This window comes from Pholis gunnellus (genome assembly GCF_910591455.1).
Source record: "Pholis gunnellus genome assembly, chromosome: 21".
Taxonomy (NCBI): Eukaryota; Metazoa; Chordata; class Actinopteri; order Perciformes; family Pholidae; genus Pholis; species Pholis gunnellus.
In genome coordinates, this window is record NC_136548.1 from 2,039,894 (window position 1) to 2,058,316 (window position 18,423).

The window sequence follows — 18,423 nt, forward strand, 5'->3', positions numbered from 1 at the left end:
TGCCAGGGATATGGTTCCGTCTGCCCCTGAGACTTCAAACTCTGCCTCCTCCGAAGACGACGTGTTGGTCGAGTTCAGGAGTTCCCCAGTCCGACACTGATGGATTGGCCTTTTGTAAATGTATTGTTGAATTGCACATTTATATTTCATGTTTATGTGTTTTTTTTCTTGTCTCAGTATCTTTTCCCAGATGCTGCTGTGGAGAAGTCATCAGAGAATAGCAAGAATAGAACTGCTCAGTCAAACTCCTGTGGGAAAGATGAGCAAAATAAACACTCTGACTATGTAAGTAAACCCCTTTACCACTAACACACTGACAATTTGACTGGGCCAGCCAGCCTGTTTGGAATAATACATTGTTCATGTAACATTTACTATCATAAAAATGACTACAATTACTGTTAAACCCATTATAACCTATCAAACATTGGAAAATACCACACTAGAATGGCAATAACACGATATTGTGCAAACCTTTGGGAAAAGTGTTTCCACAAATTCCCCAATTAATGTGCAATCGCCACAATGAATATTGCATACAGTACGATAGTCATGATTCTGCTGTATCAAAATAATCCCCAGTGGTGTTAGAAAAGTTGAAAAGGAGGCTCCAGGAGTTCTACACCACTAGTGATGTGGTGTCAGGATGCCACTGTCCATTCTCTTCATGAGTTAAATGTTTGCTTTACAATTGATTCCTATTCTGAATGAACCTTTTCATACATGCGTATCCATGGTTCCCCCTGTATCCAGAACCTTTTCCTCCAGCTGAAGTCCGCCCCCAGCGACAGTCTGACCTACCGGCTGGCTCTGTGTGCGTGTCTGGTCAACTACAACCATGGCGGGGTGCGTGCTGTTGCCCACCTCTGGCAGGAGTTTGTCCTAGAGCTGCGCTACCGCTGGGAAAACAACCACTTCATCTACGGGTGGGTTCCACTCTCTTGGGCTGCTCGTAGGCTTGTTTGGAAAGAGCTAAAGGCATCGCACCTCTCAGATGCTTTCACATTTGAGGATCCACATCTTAAAACACATAGCCACACCCACCTAGTAACCTGTCCAATACACAAGAAGAAGCTGTTACTGTGATGCTGATCCTCTTAACTCAAATGTAGATTGCATTTACAACACACACTGATAAAGTACAGAAATCCAAGTGAAAGGCTTCTAAGATACAAACCACATGCAAGGTCATTGTTATTTCAACGTTGTACTAGTTGAAGCTATTTAAGAAGTAGTTGATGTCATGTTCTCTCATATGGACCTCATCTTCTCCTTCTGCTCCCTGACCTGCAGACTGGCTGCTGGACCTCCTGATCTTCGCTGTTGTCTTTTGCACCAGAAGCTCCAGGTAGACCGTGATACAAAACCCACAGTGTGTTTGAGCCAGAAGGTCAGATGAAATCATTCAGAAATACACAAGACAAATGAAGCTGCAAAAGGTTATTGAGACCATTTTTTGGGCGCAATGGGAAATTATAAAAATAATATATTAAATATTAACTTTAATAAATACTGAAGTTCCTTGCGGCACCATCCTTTTTAACAGAGAAAAGTGATCTAGTCTCATTAATGGTTTTCCCTGAATGTTGGGTATTTCAATTAGAATCATCAAAATAAAGGACAAAATAGTTAAATCATGTATGTGTGTATATATATATATATATATATATATATATATATATATATATATATATCCAGCAGTAATCTGATTATAATAATGTTTATATCACCAATGAAGTAACCGTACGTTGAAGGTAATTTGGGGGAGTATTAAATATAAAATATTAAATATAAAATGAACATACAGACAATAATATGTCAGCCGAACAGATGAGCATGCAGTCTCAGCCACCATTTTAAATGGCTACCCAAATATATCAGAGGCTAGTCATTTATTTTACACAATAATTATCCATGTAAATGCAACAAGTGTCTAGATCAGTTGAATAGAAACGTTGCATTTAGTTTAGTTGCGCAATAACGCAACTTTAAGTACTGTGATATGAGGAGAAGTAGTAGTAGTAGTAGTAATAGTAGTAGTAGTAGTAGTAGTAGTAGTTCTGTGGGAAAAGCAATCGTGCTAACATAAACTGAGAAGTGTACCAGAAATCTCACCTCTCATTCAGGCCAACTGACTTAATGCACACATAAATCCATCTGTCCTGTCTGAATGAAGCTGTGAGTAACATTAATGTCTGAATGACAACAAGCCATCCCTTCTACAGAGAGATGAAGACAGCAATGTTATGTAAAAGGGATAATGTTCCTGTGTAGATGCTGAATTGCTGCATCGAGAGGAAGAGGGCGAGAGATGAAACTCGCAAGGTGCTGGAGGGGAGCAGAGAGAGAGAGCGCAGGGCGTCCCCTCCGGAGTCCGCAGCGGCAACAACGACTGCATCCGGCTCGACGAGGGAGGTGTCTCCGGGGAAATCCTGGGACTCGTGGAGCGACAGCGAGGAGGAGTTCTTTGAGTGCATGAGTGACCAGGGGGAGATCGAGGCAGAGAAGGATGGCAGTAAAAGTAAAGCAGAGGGAAGGCTTCATCCCTACAACAACCTGACTCTACTGAACTCTACGGAGCCTCTCTACGTTCCTGTCACACAGGTCAGGACCTCTGTCCCTCTCACACATGAAGGAAATCAATGTCAACACTTATTCATCAATACAGATGTAATACGCACAGTAGCACATATTATTAATGTTCTACTATGTTCCAAATATAACGCGATGAGAGGAAAAAAAGACACTTGCATAGAAGTTATGAAAAGAAGATGGCTGTTTTGGATATTTGTTACATTTGTTAATAAGTTATAGGGTTAGATAAGACTTGACTCTATGTTTTATGTATTATTTCACAATTGGTAATATCCTCTTTAAGTTGTGCTTTAGTTAGAGTAAACACACCTCTGATACATTTCTGAGAAAAATTCTGATAGTTTTTAGTTTTTCACTTCCTCTAAATGAATGTTGATTGCTCAAGATTTTAGCTACAATTTAAGAAAATAAAATGGGAAGAAGGGCAAATCACTGAAATCGCTTTGTTCATATGAAAAGCTGGGAGATACGTCACTGATCAGTTTTCCAGAGTTGCTGCTCTATGCTGGCCTCCACCCAGCAGAACCACATCAATCTGGATTAATACACATCAACAATCAGAAAATGTGTCCACGATGAGGTCCCAAAGACAAAAACTGGTTATTAGACTTCCTCACAAACAGACCCCGGCACCTCCTCCACTCTAGTGTTCAACATATGTAATGAAGTAAGTGTATTACAGCCGCATGGTATGGAAACTCTGTGTGTGTGTGTGTGTGTGTGTGTGTGTGTGTGTGTGTGTGTGTGTGTGTGTGTGTGTGTGTGTGTGTGTGTGTGTGTGTGTGTGTGTGTGTGTGTGTGTGTGTGTGTGTGTGTGTGTGTGTGTGTGTCAGGAACCTGCTCCTATGACAGAGGATCTGTTAGAGGAGCAGTCAGAAGTACTGGCCAAACTGGGCACGTCAGCTGAAGGAACCCACCTCCGTGCCCGGATGCAGAGTGCCTGTCTGCTCTCTGACATGGAGTCCTTTAAGGTGAACCAGGAAGACGTGCACACATTCACTGCTTATTTACTGTCAGCCTGTGTGTCCTGCCCAGCCAGTCAATTCAAGTTTAAACTACAATACAAGTTTTCCATTAATCATGAGGATATATATATATACATACATACAGCTAATTAGCTATCAGTGCCGTATCATGCATCGGAGACTTTTTTTTTTCAATGCTATAGCTTCCTTCAAAGGAAGTAACCAAATGGGGGTGCGTTTAGTAATCACTGAATGTTTAACTTAGAGGTAGTAAACCACAGGATATGTAGATTACGATCAGTCGTAAATCTGTAGTGTAGGGAGTATGTCAATGTCAATTGTGTCGATTAGGAACAAATCCAGATGTTTTAGTCAGAACCTTTCCCCTGTGGACTGACCCTTTAAAAGATGTACTCAGCCTGCATTCTTGGCCCATCAGTTTGTACAACGATGAAGCCTTCTCTGCAGAGAATAAATATCCCAAAGAACAACTTCTTTCCTCAATGTTTCTTGTTTCAGTATTATAGGACTCACTCAGTACTATTAAATAGTTTCTTCCACCACAGCATCATAACATAGATCCAACTAATCCATACTCACATTTGTTGCCAAGTGGTTTTACAATTGATTTAATTGATTAGTTGTTGCAGCCTTACAATGGAGTATGATGAAAATATTGGGAGTGGCAATATAGCTAAAGATTCCTAATCAGGTTAGGCTAATCTGTTGGGTCCCAGAATACGATGTTAGACCTGTCATATTGTAAATCGATATAGATTTGACATCATTAAAATACACATACTACTTCTTCACCTGAAGACAGCTATCACATACATTTACAAAACTTGAGGATTAAATTACACATTAAATCCTCTAATGGTGGGCAAATACAATATCCATTCAATCACATAGATTATGAGATATTTTCTTGTAAATGATCAAATAATAAGACTTTCTTTCTTGTGATTATGAGAGAAGAAAGATAAAGGATTCTTTGGTGGTAAATATATCTTCCAGCTGTTGGTTCATTACGTGGCTCTTGAGAAGATTGATGGTGACAGACATGGATGTGTCTCAGACCTGTTTCCCGTCTCTCCACAGGCAGCCAACCCAGGCTGTGTTCTGGACGACTTTGTGCGCTGGTACTCCCCTCGAGACTACGTGGAGGAGGAGGCTGTCGATGAGACGGGTAACAAAGTGGTGAAAGGAGAGCTCAGTGCCAGGATGAAGATCCCGGGCAACATGTGGGTGGAGGCTTGGGAGACGGCCAGGGTTACACCTGCACGCCGCCAGAGAAGACTGTTTGATGACACGAAGGAGGCCGAAAAGGTAGTTTACTGTGCAGCTGGACGACACGGGACATCAGAACTTATCTACGTTTATGGGATGTAAGTGAGAGAAGGCAGATGAATGGGGGAAACTAACGCTGGGGTCTCACTGTCTTTCCAGGTTCTGCACTATTTAGCAGTGCAGAAACCTGCTGACCTGACCCGCCATCTCCTGCCCTGCATCCTCCATGCTGCTATTCTCAAGTTGAAGGAGGAAGGTGAGTCATGGTAGTTTTGATTTGTAGTGACATCAAACAGTAAAAGTGTGTGGACAGAATATTGTACTAATGAAGTGGAAATCCAACGTGTGCATCGACAGTAAACTGTGCTGTGAGTAAGTATGGAGCCATTACGTCAGAAGTATAAGTAGAGCTCAGTATACTTTTCCAAAGTGTACCCAGTACATACATAGAGGGCACACTTAGGACCTGTGTCCACATAGTGTCTTTTCATGAGTGCCAACTTCTTTTTTTCAATTGTTCCTCCTGAGGAGAGAGCGTATGTGGTCTCTAGCGGCCGCCTAGAGACAAAGCGCTGCACCCAGCGTCTGTTTTTGTCTGAACTTTTCAGAAAAGCTCTGGTGACGTCACTGTAGTAAATTGAGGAGAAGCTTGTCTGTCTGAGTGTGTCTGTCTATCCTAAAACTTTATATTTTGGACACACACTACTATCATGACAAAGACCGAAACGCCCATTTGTAGGAGATCGGTCGGGCACTGAATGTGAGTGTTGGGCTTCTGTTAGCGTTCACCGTGTCTCTGCTCGCTCTAACGTTACGGCTGGCTGAGCGCTGACGAGCTCATCTATACAAAGTGTGAAGCAGACACTTCTAATGTGTTTAGTTTGAACGCAGTGCACTAACAGTAGATTTAGATGTAGCTGTTGTTTGTTTTGTCATGAAACAGAGTTTCTCTCATGATGCAAGATGCAGGTTAAAGTAAATCTAATGAAATGTGATGTGATGAAGACTGTCATCCCTTAACAACAGCTAAATGTAGAAAATTATCCAAGTTACTTGTGTGTGTGGGAGACCAGGAGTGTGGGATCTTTGTTATATAGTATATTCTGTTGAAACAGTAGTTAAGGGAGGAATGTCACATGTGGAGGAATCATTCCATATTCTCCATACTTGAATCAATCACCTGCTTACTATTCATCTTACAGCTTTCGTCATTGTTTTGTTTCCTTCTCTCCTCTGTCTCCCCTCGCTCACAGAGTCAGTAGAAGACATTCCATCAGTCAAAAAGAGCATTCAGCAAGCTACGGGTCAAGCCAGCAAGCTGCTGCACCCCCTCAACCATGACTACAAAAAGTTAGAGGTCAGTGAACTCCAAACTCTCAACTTCTTAGTGGAAAAACTAGCTTGCCAGTGAAAGTGTTACCAGATTTAAGTATCCACTTGACCTGAACGTTACTGAGACACAGCAGCACCAGAGAAGCAGACTGAAACTATTGAGGCGCTGCTAGTGTGTGGGTCCTTATGTTTAGTGATGCCCTTCACTCCCTGCATCAGGATTGTGCATATCATGGTCTTCCTCAAAGGTCAGCTGTGTCAGTAGTTGGTAGGAAAGCCGTAATGATTTCCTCAGACTTTCATCAGGCAAAATTCTTGAATTGGATATTTTAGTTCTCATGACTGTTAACACCCAAAAGGAATGGGAGCATGTATGAAAGCATGAATGTGTGCACTGTGTATAGACATAATTCATTTAGCTTTGTTTTAGCTCTAATCCATGATGATCATGATGATAACATGTAGAGCCCAAATAAAGATCAAAATGCCTAGTTTGGCATATTGATCAGAGTTCACGAGCTTCACCAGCAGGGACTGACCGCTGCATCAGAGTTTCAGTGGAATCTTAATGCCATTAGGAGCACTACAAGGTGGCAGAGGAACCTGATTTCTTCACAGATGATCGGTCTCATATGCTACTGTCAGGACATAGGGACAGTTTGAGCAAGTGTATTTTATGAATTGTCCATCCTGGGAGAGGGATCCCTCCTCTGTTGCTCTCGCTAAGGTTAAAGGATTGTTCCTGTTCTGATGTGAGGGTCCTGGGACAGACAGATTGTAAAGCCCTCTGAGACAGATTTGTGATTTTGGGCGAATTGTGTGACAATGTTATTGTTTTCATTAGTTACCAACTGCAGCTTTAATGACTTTTAGCCCCTTTGCGGACAGAGCCGATTGAATTAGGTGTCACTTTTGTTTACATATTCATGCTTGTTGAACAGATGTATTGACTTTTTACTCGCAAATGTTTTATTACAGTAATAGTAACGAGCAAATTTGTTGTCAACTTGAGTATTATTTACTTCACCTGGTTCACTTTACTGGTAGATTAGCATTGCAGCGTGATCATAAATGACACCAATTAAAAAGTACAAATAAAAAACACCGGTAATGTTGGCTTATCAATACTCCGTTTTATAATTTAGCACTGAGGCCCGTTTAACACTGAGTTTCGTCACCTATCCCTTACTGTTAGGTAATGGAAAAATGAAGAAGGCTCTCGATGGTGCCAGTGTAGAAACATGGTGGTGCAAGATGGCGGACTCTGTGAAAAAGAGCCACTACCTATGTAGAATGTTCCCCATACATGTCGCACACTGTTCCTTTAAGTAGAGCAAAACTATAATAATGTTTATACATATGGACTTCATTCTACTTGTCAATGCGATGGAGTAGAAGCCTATCTAATGTGAACTTCCTCCATCGGCTGTTCTGACGGTATGTGTGTGTGATCTTTCTCTACCTGTAGGATTTCATCAATCAGCTGATGGTCATGGAGACGGCCATCACCAGAGCTCGCTCCCTCAAGGCCAAGTTTGCCAGTTGTGAGGGCGGGAAGGGAGAGGACACAGAAGAGCTAGAGAAGTAAGTTATTCAGCGTTTTATTCTCAAGAATCTCAAGAGGAGGATGATGGGCTGGTGGAGGGAACTGGGTTTATAATGGGCCTCCATGTGAATATGATTGGAATGAAAGAGCGGATGTCAGATAATGTAGGCGTGACTTAACTAACGCTATCCTCCATGTGTACCAATCAGTTGCACTGATCTATTTATTCTACTGTGACCAACATTTGATGTCTTCCTCCAGGTTTGTGAGCTCCCTTTTGGAAGAGCCAGAGGTGGTGGTGATTGGAGCTGGCCAGGGCCCGGCCGGCAGCATCATCCACAGACTGTTTGTCAACGCTCAGAGGGTAAGAAGCCTCACTCTCCTGCTCCCTGTGACACAGTTCACCAGGGGGGGGGGTTCTCTCAGGATGTGGTCATGGTAGGAATCTTACCATGTGACGAGACCAGGTATTGTAGGTATAAGTTTCATTTCAAGTTTGTAAATGGAAGTAAAATCGCAACCTAATGACACAAACAGGTTGCTTCAACTGATCATCTGTTCTTCATGTCCGTCTATCAGCCAGCGGTTTAGTTTAGAGACATAGAAGCCGATTTGAATTGAAATTGCAAAAGGTACTTTAGTGATGGCTATTTTTCCTGCTATATGATTGTAGTATGTAACAGAGTTGTTTATTTATTGTTATCTTACTGAAAATGCCTAAAGAGCTTGTGGAATTAAAAACTAAAATTAGCATTAGCATCTAAAAACTGTAATGCCAGTGAGTGTTGGGACAAACGCTTCAACAACATTATAAAGATCTTTAAAATATCATACCCCCACTCGATATAATTTAAAATATATCGATGCAATACTCGAGCCTCACAATAGATTTCACCATCATTTGGCCTGGGTCATCAGCCGTGGTGTTTGGGTATCTAGTGAGGACCCTCGCTCTTGCACAGGAGACGCTGTAAATGAGAGCAGGTTTTATTTATTACTGCTGAAAGTGTTTTTGTATCTGATATTCTCACGTTCCTCACAAAGTCAATAACTAAACATATGTTAACAATTTTATGAAGCACATTGTCATTCTCTAAACTCCTCTCCTTCGACATTCTCTTCCTGAGCGCCATCGCCTGCATCAGCAAAATATCAATTCTCCCACGGTGTAGCGGGTTCTCCTACGGTGTAGCAGGGCAACATGGAACCCACATTCAGTCTTTGCTCCACCTGACAGTCCTGTAGATGAATGAATCTTGAATGCTACGTAGGGCGGGTCTGGAAGAAACGGAGCAAATCTTGAATGCTTTTGATTTGGGAACCAAATAGTCAATTTAAGTAAGTAAGTAAAATGTATTTATAAAGCGCTTTTTACAGACGTAAGTCAAAAAGTGCTTAACAGGGCAGAATTACAAACATAAAAAACACAATGTGACCAAAGGGCCAGTAATTTACATACACACAGAAAATAGAAAATAAAAGTAGGTCTAGGACGTGTTTTACCCAAACGGCAGTCTAAAGAGGTGAGTTTTGAGCTGATTTCTGAATGCATTCACAGAATCTGCGAGGCGTAGGGGTGCAGGCAGAGCATTCCACAGCCTTGGTGCTACTGCCTCAAAAGCTCAGTCACCACGGGTCTTAAGGCGAGTGCGTGGGACAGACAGAAGACCTAAAGCGTCAGACCTGAGAGTGAATAGGGGTGAAGTAGATCAGCTACATATGTAGGAGTCTGACCGTGTAGTGCTCTGTAAATGAGAGTGAGAATTTTAAAGTGTATCCTAAATGCTACAGGGAGCCAGTGAAGAGATCTGAGTACGAAGGTGATGTGAGACTGTCTATTTGTCCTGGTGAATAATCTGGTGGCAGCGTTTTGGATGACCTGCAAACGGTTAAGAGCAGATACACTAAGTGATGAGAAAAGTGTGTTACAGTAGTCAATGCAGGAGGAGATAAATGTGTGTATGATCATCTTTAGTTCAGCTGTTGATACAACAGATCTTAGTTTACTGATATTTCTTAGGTGGAAGAAACAGGATCTGGACAGCTGCTTAACATGGGGGTCAAACGACATGGATCGATCTAAGAAAATCCCTAGATTGCGCAGGTTGCAATTGGCAGCAGAGGAGAGTGGACCAATACTCTGCCTGATCATAGGGACAAACTCATCCGGTGCAAGAACTAGAACCTCCGTCTTGGTGTCGTTGAGTTGTAAGCAGTTTTCTGCCGTCCAGTCTCCGATAGCATTGACACAGTCCAGGAGCCTAGTTAATGTGAAGGCCTCGCTGGGTTTGAATGACAGATGGAGTTGGATATCATCTGCATATAAATGATAGGACACATTGTAACTTTTTATAATCGGTCCCAAAGGTAACAAATAAAGGGAAAATAACAGAGGCCCCAGAACCGAGCCCTGCGGTACACCACAAGACAATGGAGAGGTGACAGACACAAAATCACCCACAGAGACATTAAAAGTTCTGTCAGTGAGGTAAGATGTAAACCAGTCTAACGCTATGCCAGATATGCCCACCCAATCACGTAGCCTCTTAATCAGGATGTTATGGTCTACAGTGTCGAATGCAGAACTAAGGTCCAGAAGTTCTAACGCAGAGCAGTCACCCGCATCAGAACACATTAGAATGTCATTTGAAACCCTCAGGAGAGCGGTTTCAGTAGAGTGTTGCTTACGAAACCCAGACTGGAATTTGTCGTACATGTTGTGCCTCTCCAGTGCAGCAGTAAGTTGGTTGGCCACCACTTTCTCTAAGATTTTGGACAGGAAAGGCAGTTTTGATATGGGCCTGTAGTTCATAGGCAATACCGGATCTAAGTTGGGTTGCTTTAATATAGGCTGGATAGTGGCATGCTTAAAATAGGACGGGACAATTCCTGTAGACAATGAGGAATCAACCATAGATGTTCCAGTAGGGCCAATAATTAGCATATTTTACATTTATTCCAACATGAAAAAAAGCAGTAAATGACACTTTGATAAACACGTCAGGACATCTTATTTTATTCACCCTCACAGGCAATTCAGTATTATATATATATATATATATATATCATATAATAATATTCAGTATAATATAAAACACACACATACATATATAAATATAAGCTATGATGAGTTTTCAGTGTTAATTCACCATTTTTATTAAATGTTGATGCCTCCATGACCAAGTTCAGCAGATGAGACTGAGGACAACTATGTAGAAGAAAAGATGCTCACTTTGCCTGATATGTATCTTGACAGAGTTCTCATGTGTGCCCTGGTGTTCTCGTGTTTCCTTACCTCCTCATCCCTCACTCCCTACCCTGGTGTTCTCATGTTTCCTTACCTCCTCATCCCTCACTCCCTACCCTGGTGTTCTCATGTTTCCTTACCTCCTCATCCCTCACTCCCTAACTGTCCGTGCTGGATCTGTCCCCGTTGTTTTAAAAAGCTAAATAAGTTATTAGCATGACAGCATCCAGCTAGCCAAACCTGTCTGGTACAGCTAGTAGAGAAGCTTCATGTTCTGCTTCCCTTTCCCGCCAGTCTGCTGTCTGATTGTGAGGTCAGGCTGATCTGGGATCAGCTCTTTGGCCTGAAGTTTCTTCTCAAAGTTCTCAAACGGGTCTTGGAGGAGTAGTGCTCGCGCTGGCGCTTGCACTCGCCTGTAGAGACTAGTCCTGACGAGAACGCGCAGCTAATCTAATAGAGTCTGTGGCATCATTGATATGCAGATTAAAATCACCAACCAGAAGCACTTTATCTAGCTTGATAATAGAGGTCAGGAAGTCTGTGAACTCTGACCTGCTGGACCTGGAGGTCGGTAAATTAAAACACAGTAAAACGGCTTTAGCCGACCCACTTTAGTCAGCTGCAGTTCAAAAGTAGTATAATGTTCTGTGCTCCCCAATTGGCAGGAAAACTGATTCTTCAGACAATCCTCATACTCATTCCAGCTGTTATCGATTCCTTGTTCTGATTCTTGGCAAATTCTTTCAGCAAAAAATAGGTCAAGAATGCTGGGAGCAACTTGTTTGTTAACAACTTGTTTTCTCTGAGTTGAGCTGTGATTTTGTGATGCAGCTTAACATTCTAAACTATCTGTTGTGAAACTGTGCTGCTCCTTTGCATTACGATACATATGTATGTGTATGATTGTGAGGTAATTTTGCCAAGCAAAACATGCCAAACGTGCTTCTTCTTTTTTGTTCTACGTTTCCTCCATTCGACTGTATTTGTGTGTTGTTTCTTCCCCTGCTGCTTACGTCAAGCTGGCTGACTTCACCAGTGACGAGGTAACTACCAGTATAGCTCTACCTACCAGTATACCGCTATACCTACGAGTATACCTCTACCTACCAGTATACCGCTATACCTACGAGTATACCTCTACCTACCAGTATACCGCTATACCTACGAGTATACCTCTACCTACCAGTATACCTCTACCTACCAGTATAGCTCTAACTACTAGTATACCTCTACCTACCAGTATACCGCTATACCTACGAGTATACCTCTACCTACCAGTATACCTCTACCTACCAGTATACCGCTATACCTACGAGTATACCTCTACCTACCAGTATACCTCTACCTACCAGTATACCGCTATACCTACGAGTATACCTCTACCTACCAGTATACCTCTACCTACCAGTATAGCTCTAACTACTAGTATACCTCTACCTATCAGTATAGCTCTAATTACCAGTGTACCTCTAACTACCAGTATACTTCTAACTACCAGTATACCTCTACCTATCAGTATAGCTCTAATTACCAGTGTACCTCTAACTACCAGTATACTTCTAACTACCAGTATACCTCTACCTATCAGTATAGCTCTAATTACCAGTGTACCTCTAACTACCAGTATACTTCTAACTACCAGTATACCTCTACCTATCAGTATAGCTCTAATTACCAGTATACCTCTAACTACCAGTATACTTCTAACTACCAGTATACCTCTACCTATCAGTATAGCTCTAATTACCAGTGTACCTCTAACTACCAGTATACCTCTACCTAGCAGTATAGCTCTAATTACCAGTGTACCTCTAACTACCAGTATACCTCTACCTAGCAGTATAGCTCTAATTACCAGTATAGCTCTAATTACCAGTATAGCTCTACCTACCAGTATACCTCTACCTACCAGTATACCTCTACCTACCAGTATACTTCTAACTACCAGTGTAGTGACTTTAACCAATATCCATTTTTTCTATCTAAATGCCACTGGGGGGTGAACGGGAGAACTTGTTCGGACGCGTGTTCCACAAACATTTCATTGTCCAATGCGCTGTCTTTCTTTCGATCCGTTGATCCTTTTATTCCGGTTACATGACACCATAACAGAAACATATAGGATACTGGACTGGATAATATATCACCTGGGACTCCACATTGACACGACAAGTTGCCTTGATACGACTAGTTGCTTTGAGACGGTCAAAAACTGTTGGCTTCCCGTCCACACACACACCTGGCTCATTACCAGGCACTTACCTAAATGCACTTTCAGGGCAATGTGCCACCCACTGATCCATGCCAGAACTGCACACAAATTCACCCTGTGTTACCCTCAAAAACAAAAGAAAACAACAAAACCACATTATGACTCCAAAAACCAGTATAGCCCTACCTACCAGTATACTTCTAACTACCAGTATACCTCTACCTATCAGTATAGCTCTAATTACCAGTATACCTCTACCTACCAGTATACCTCTACCTACCAGTGCAGCTCTAGATACCTACCAGTGCAGCTCTAGATACCTACCAGTGCAGCTCTAGATACCTACCAGTGCAGCTCTAGATACCTACCAGTGTAGCTCTAGATACCTACCAGTGCAGCTCTAGATACCTACCAGTGTAGCTCTAGATACCTACCAGTGCAGCTCTAGATACCTACCAGTGTAGCTCTACCCCTCAGCTGCCCCTCACTAACATTCCAACACATATACACACACACAGAAATATGCAAATGAGCAGTTATGATTGGACTCTGGAAGTCTACAAGGAACCGGTTTCAGTCATATTACTAATTTATAGCTCCTATTGGAACATTTACAAATTGTAATAATGTTCTGGGGTTGCCTAGTGACCCATAAGCAGCTTAACAGCTTTCCATATTTACTTTGTGCAATATCTGTGTATATTTGGCTTTAGTCTGTCTCAGGTCGGTTTCAGCTTAAGTTGGTTGCCTTCACATTATTTAAACGGTAAGTCTCACTGAGAACTCTTAAACCTTCTGTTTATTGAAATTGATGCTAACACTGGAGCCGATCACCATCTGTAATTTAAACGGTGATGAGCTCACGGAAAATGTGCTCTACTCAGCTCTGCAGAGCATCGGAGTGTCTTCTACCTGATTATTTTGTTTTGGCTGCTGGTAAACTCTACCATCATCCACCTGTTTTCAGTGAAAAGGCTGTATTACCTAGCGCTTTAATATAGCACACATGACCAATCACAGTGAGGATTAAACCCTTACAGCCAAGTCCTCCATCACCTGCAGTTCAGTTGCAAACACACACACACACACACACACACACACACAATTTAAAAATAATGAAACTCCTAAAAACTTTTCTAAAGCCCACCAAATCCCAACAGAAATGTCTGTATTGTATCTCCATTTCCTCTCATATTTCTTTATAAGCATTTTTTGGTGACATGGTGGTTTGCACAGCAAAATATTCTATACTATTGTGGTAGTCTTAGTCTTGTTGCTCCTGCTGTTTGCATTCCTGTAGTTCCAGCTCAGCTACTTTGTGTACTCTTCCTGGTTAACACACTCCTACCACAATGAACAGATAGATTTTTAGTAAGAAGCACACAGAACAAAATCACCCAAAGCCACAACACATCGGGCCTCATGCAGCAACATACTCTCAAATTCATCTCCTATTTTCTGTCAAGTGAAAAAATTAGTCAAGTGCTAATGCACCAAATGTTCTCAACCATAAAAATGTGCTCTTACCAGGTGTGCTGAGAGATGAATCCCATTTGATCATAAATTGGAGGCGGGTGTCTGATTGTTTATTAATAGAATGGAAAATGCCCCCTAAACACCATATAAGGGCAGGTGTTGTGATGTGCAGATCCTCTCACACAGAACGTTTAGCTGCTGCAGTAGCTGCTCAGATGAGTTTTTCTCCCATTATAGTCAGTTAGATGGAAACACATGGGAAAATACCAAAGTTACACTTTAGGCCCAAAGATACACACTGGGCTATGCTGTCGGGTCCTGCAGTACATCCTATCTCCTTCATGGAGGTAGGATGTACTTTAAGTACATGTTAAGGCACTCAAAATATTAACACACAGCATTTCATTTGATTATTTATTTTCCATTTAGAATTGTCTCTGTCTGTCTGTCTGTCTGTCTGTCTGTCTGTCTGCCTGTCTGTCTGTCTGTCTGTCTGTCTGTCTGTCTGTCTGTCTGTCTGTCTGTCTGTCTGTCTGTCTGTCTGTCTGTCTGTCTGTCTGTCTGTCTGTCTGTGTCTGTCTGTCTGTCTGTCTGTCTGTCTGTCTGTGTCTGTCTGTCTGTCTGTCTGTCTGTCTGTCTGTCTGCCTGTCTGTCTGTCTGTCTGTCTGTCTGTCTGTCTGTCTGTCTGTCTGTCTGTCTGTCTGTCTGTCTGTCTGTCTGTGTCTGTCTGTCTGTCTGTCTGTCTGTGTTTCTCTGAGAATAACGTTAACATTGATTATTTGTAATAAGAGTTCCAAATAGGTCACTTGAATAGTTTTTAATTAAATTAATTATTTAAAGGGACAAAATCCAAAATCCGTATTGGTTGGGGGTAAATGATACTCGACAAAATAAAAGACATGCATATGAAACAGCACAGTCTATTTTCATAAATCATCTTTTTTGATTGACATCACTTCACACCTGAATGAACTGAATTTAAAGCTGCAGGGCAGTTCAGTGAAATTCTTCTTATTATTTATAATCCAGCCAGTTCAATTTGAAAACTGAGAATAATAATTGTTAAAATATAATTGATGTGTACTTTCTTTATTTGATTTGACAGTTGTTGACTACACAGAGACGTTGCTACTACTAGACTTCTTATATATATATATATAATATATATGGCACTAAATAGCGCAAGTTAGATATTATTGTAATGTTCCGGACCTTTGCACGAGGATTTTTTGTCAATCTGGACCTTTTGTAATTTGAATTGAATACCCTGCCCTGGTGTATGCTGTGTATGTATTTGTGAACTGTTTGGGGCTGAGGGTGACGTCACGATGTGCTGAGAGTCAAACTAACATATCATTGACTTTGCTCTTTTAGAAACCTTTAAATGCATTAGTTGTGAAAACAAAGTAGAAGTAAGTTTTAACCTTTTAAGAGGTGTGTTTACATGCACTTTAGCATCTTCTTCCAGTGAGTAACATTTCCCCTTCCCTCCACCCTCAGGCGGCCCTCCTGGCACCACTGGACGAAGACTTGGTCCGTGACAGGAAGCCGACTGGAGGAAGCAATAAAGTGCCAGACTTCCCTTCTGCGGCGGGCCGGGAGATCCTGCTGCGTACATGTGTCCCTCGGCCGGCACCGTACTCCAAAGCTCTGCCTCAGCGCCTTTTCTGTGTGCTGATGAGGGAGGAGTTCAGGCTGGCAGGGGCCTTCTCATCAGACACTTCCTTCTTCTAAGACCAGACGGCCATTACACAGTAGTTCATCTGAAACCATGTTCACCTGGAAGTCACTGCTGTGAGAGCAGAGACATGAAATGATTCACTCTCTTAGTTGATCGGTTTGTGTGTGGGTATAAATGCTTGTCCAGTGAATGTTTCTATTCAAGCATGACATGTGTTGTCTATATAAGGTATATAATAAGATCCCTTTATATTATTTATTGCATTGCATTGTGGTTACTTAGTAAAACAAAAACAGAAGTGGAAACGGGTAAAGTTTCTCAGCAGCACACTTAGACTCTATGTTCTACCGACTGCAATTTAGAATGACATGTCATCACATGGACTCTGTAGAAGAGTGGGCCTAAAGTTAGAAGTGAGGGGGGGTCTTACTCACACTGGTCAAACACTACACACTCATTCAGACGCTTCTCTTCTACTATACAACACTATACCACTGATTTCACGTAGGATTTCAAGGTTCCACTTTCCAACACAACAAAGTTTTGTTGTGTTGGAAAGCTCTGAGATGGTATCTGGATTATAATCCGTAATACGTCGAGACAAGTTGTGCATATTTGTCTTGTCCTCAAATAAAAACAACTTGCCAGAACATTTTTCAATGATTTTAAGGAGCCAGCCTTCTGTCTCCTGCAGCTCTCTGTGATAGCTGATCACACAATACATGAACCGTATACGTACCTTCAGAGCTTATTCTTTGTACATTTTGTGTATTGTTTTGGCCACATGGTTCTCTTGTTCTGGTCTCCTTCATATAGGTTTTACTGTAACCTTATTGCTGACCACATACCACATGATGGTATACCATAAATGACTCTTCAAACCATTTTTCTGTCCTTGTGTTGTGGTGCACAGCGAGGCTTTACTCATCCTACTTGATGTGTCTTTTCAGCTCTGGTTTAAAGGCTGAAGCAGTTGCTGATCCAGCTAACCAGTGTTTTGGACTGCAGTGCTCGATGACATAAGAGCAGTCACACATCTTATAGAGCCTGCTCTGAAGTACAAATACAAAAAATCTAACGCAACTTATCGCAGCTGAAGCCAGTGTGATCAGTCACAAGTTTGCATTCATTGAAATGAAAAATAGTGGTTTTGTCTCTTTAACCAACGGTTAATGCTTTGTATGTGTAACACTGATGTAACAAGTGATGTGAGACACCAGTGTATTTAGTGTGTACATGTACTGTATTGTGCTCTAATGTAAAAATAAACACGGTCCTGTCTGTCAGTAAATCTGGCTTGGCCATGTGCATCATCAAACATGGACAGTGTTGAGGTGAGGAACCATGTTAACATTGTTCTGACCACCTGTGGACTCTATGGCGTTATGGAGCTTCTTTATGAATGGGGCCCTGTTTTGTTCAAGTCGTACAGGCACACAAGTATACATGTGACACAATACACAGTATTTTCTCCAGCAAAATTTGTCCACACAAAGTACCAGAACTGTCGCAACGGTTAGACTTTGCAAAAAAGTTGATGTTGCAGCGTCAACAAGCTGTATGTGTTTTGATCCACTAAAAATGATGATAATGCCCTTTTTGAATGGCTATTCCAATTAAATGAAACTTTGTTCTGTTTTTTATGAACGGGCTTACTTACTTACTTACTTGCTTGCCTACTTGCTTACTCATCCGTCTTCCTACCAAACACCCTCCCATCCATTTACTCACACACCAGCCCCACCACCACCACACAGACTCAGACACACACACACACACACACACCAGCCCCACCACCACCACACAGACTCAGACACACACACACACACACACACCAGCCCCACCACCACCACACAGACTCAGACACACACACACACACACACCAGCCCCACCACCACCACACAGACTCAGACACACACACACACACACACCAGCCCCACCACCACCACACAGACTCAGACACACACACACACACACCAGCCCCACCACCACCACACAGACTCAGACACACACACACACACACACCAGCCCCACCACCACCACACACCAGCCCCACCACCACCACACAGACTCAGACAC

The 18,423-nt window shown here is 42.0% G+C and overlaps 1 protein-coding gene across 1 annotated transcript in view; it reads left to right on the forward strand.

Annotated features, from left to right (window-relative positions):
- rab3gap1 (RAB3 GTPase activating protein subunit 1) overlaps positions 1-17,944 on the forward strand; it is a 29,877-nt gene extending 11,933 nt beyond the window's left edge. Inside the window, exons 14-24 of the mRNA XM_079183295.1 lie at positions 178-285; positions 754-926; positions 1,294-1,348; positions 2,275-2,604; positions 3,429-3,566; positions 4,662-4,889; positions 5,010-5,106; positions 6,104-6,207; positions 7,651-7,766; positions 7,990-8,092; positions 16,164-17,944. Coding sequence (XP_079039421.1) covers positions 178-285; positions 754-926; positions 1,294-1,348; positions 2,275-2,604; positions 3,429-3,566; positions 4,662-4,889; positions 5,010-5,106; positions 6,104-6,207; positions 7,651-7,766; positions 7,990-8,092; positions 16,164-16,397 — 1,686 coding nt within the window. The 3' untranslated portion in view covers positions 16,398-17,944. The remainder of the gene's footprint in view (positions 1-177; positions 286-753; positions 927-1,293; positions 1,349-2,274; positions 2,605-3,428; positions 3,567-4,661; positions 4,890-5,009; positions 5,107-6,103; positions 6,208-7,650; positions 7,767-7,989; positions 8,093-16,163) is intronic.
- The last annotated feature ends 479 nt before the right edge of the window (positions 17,945-18,423 follow it).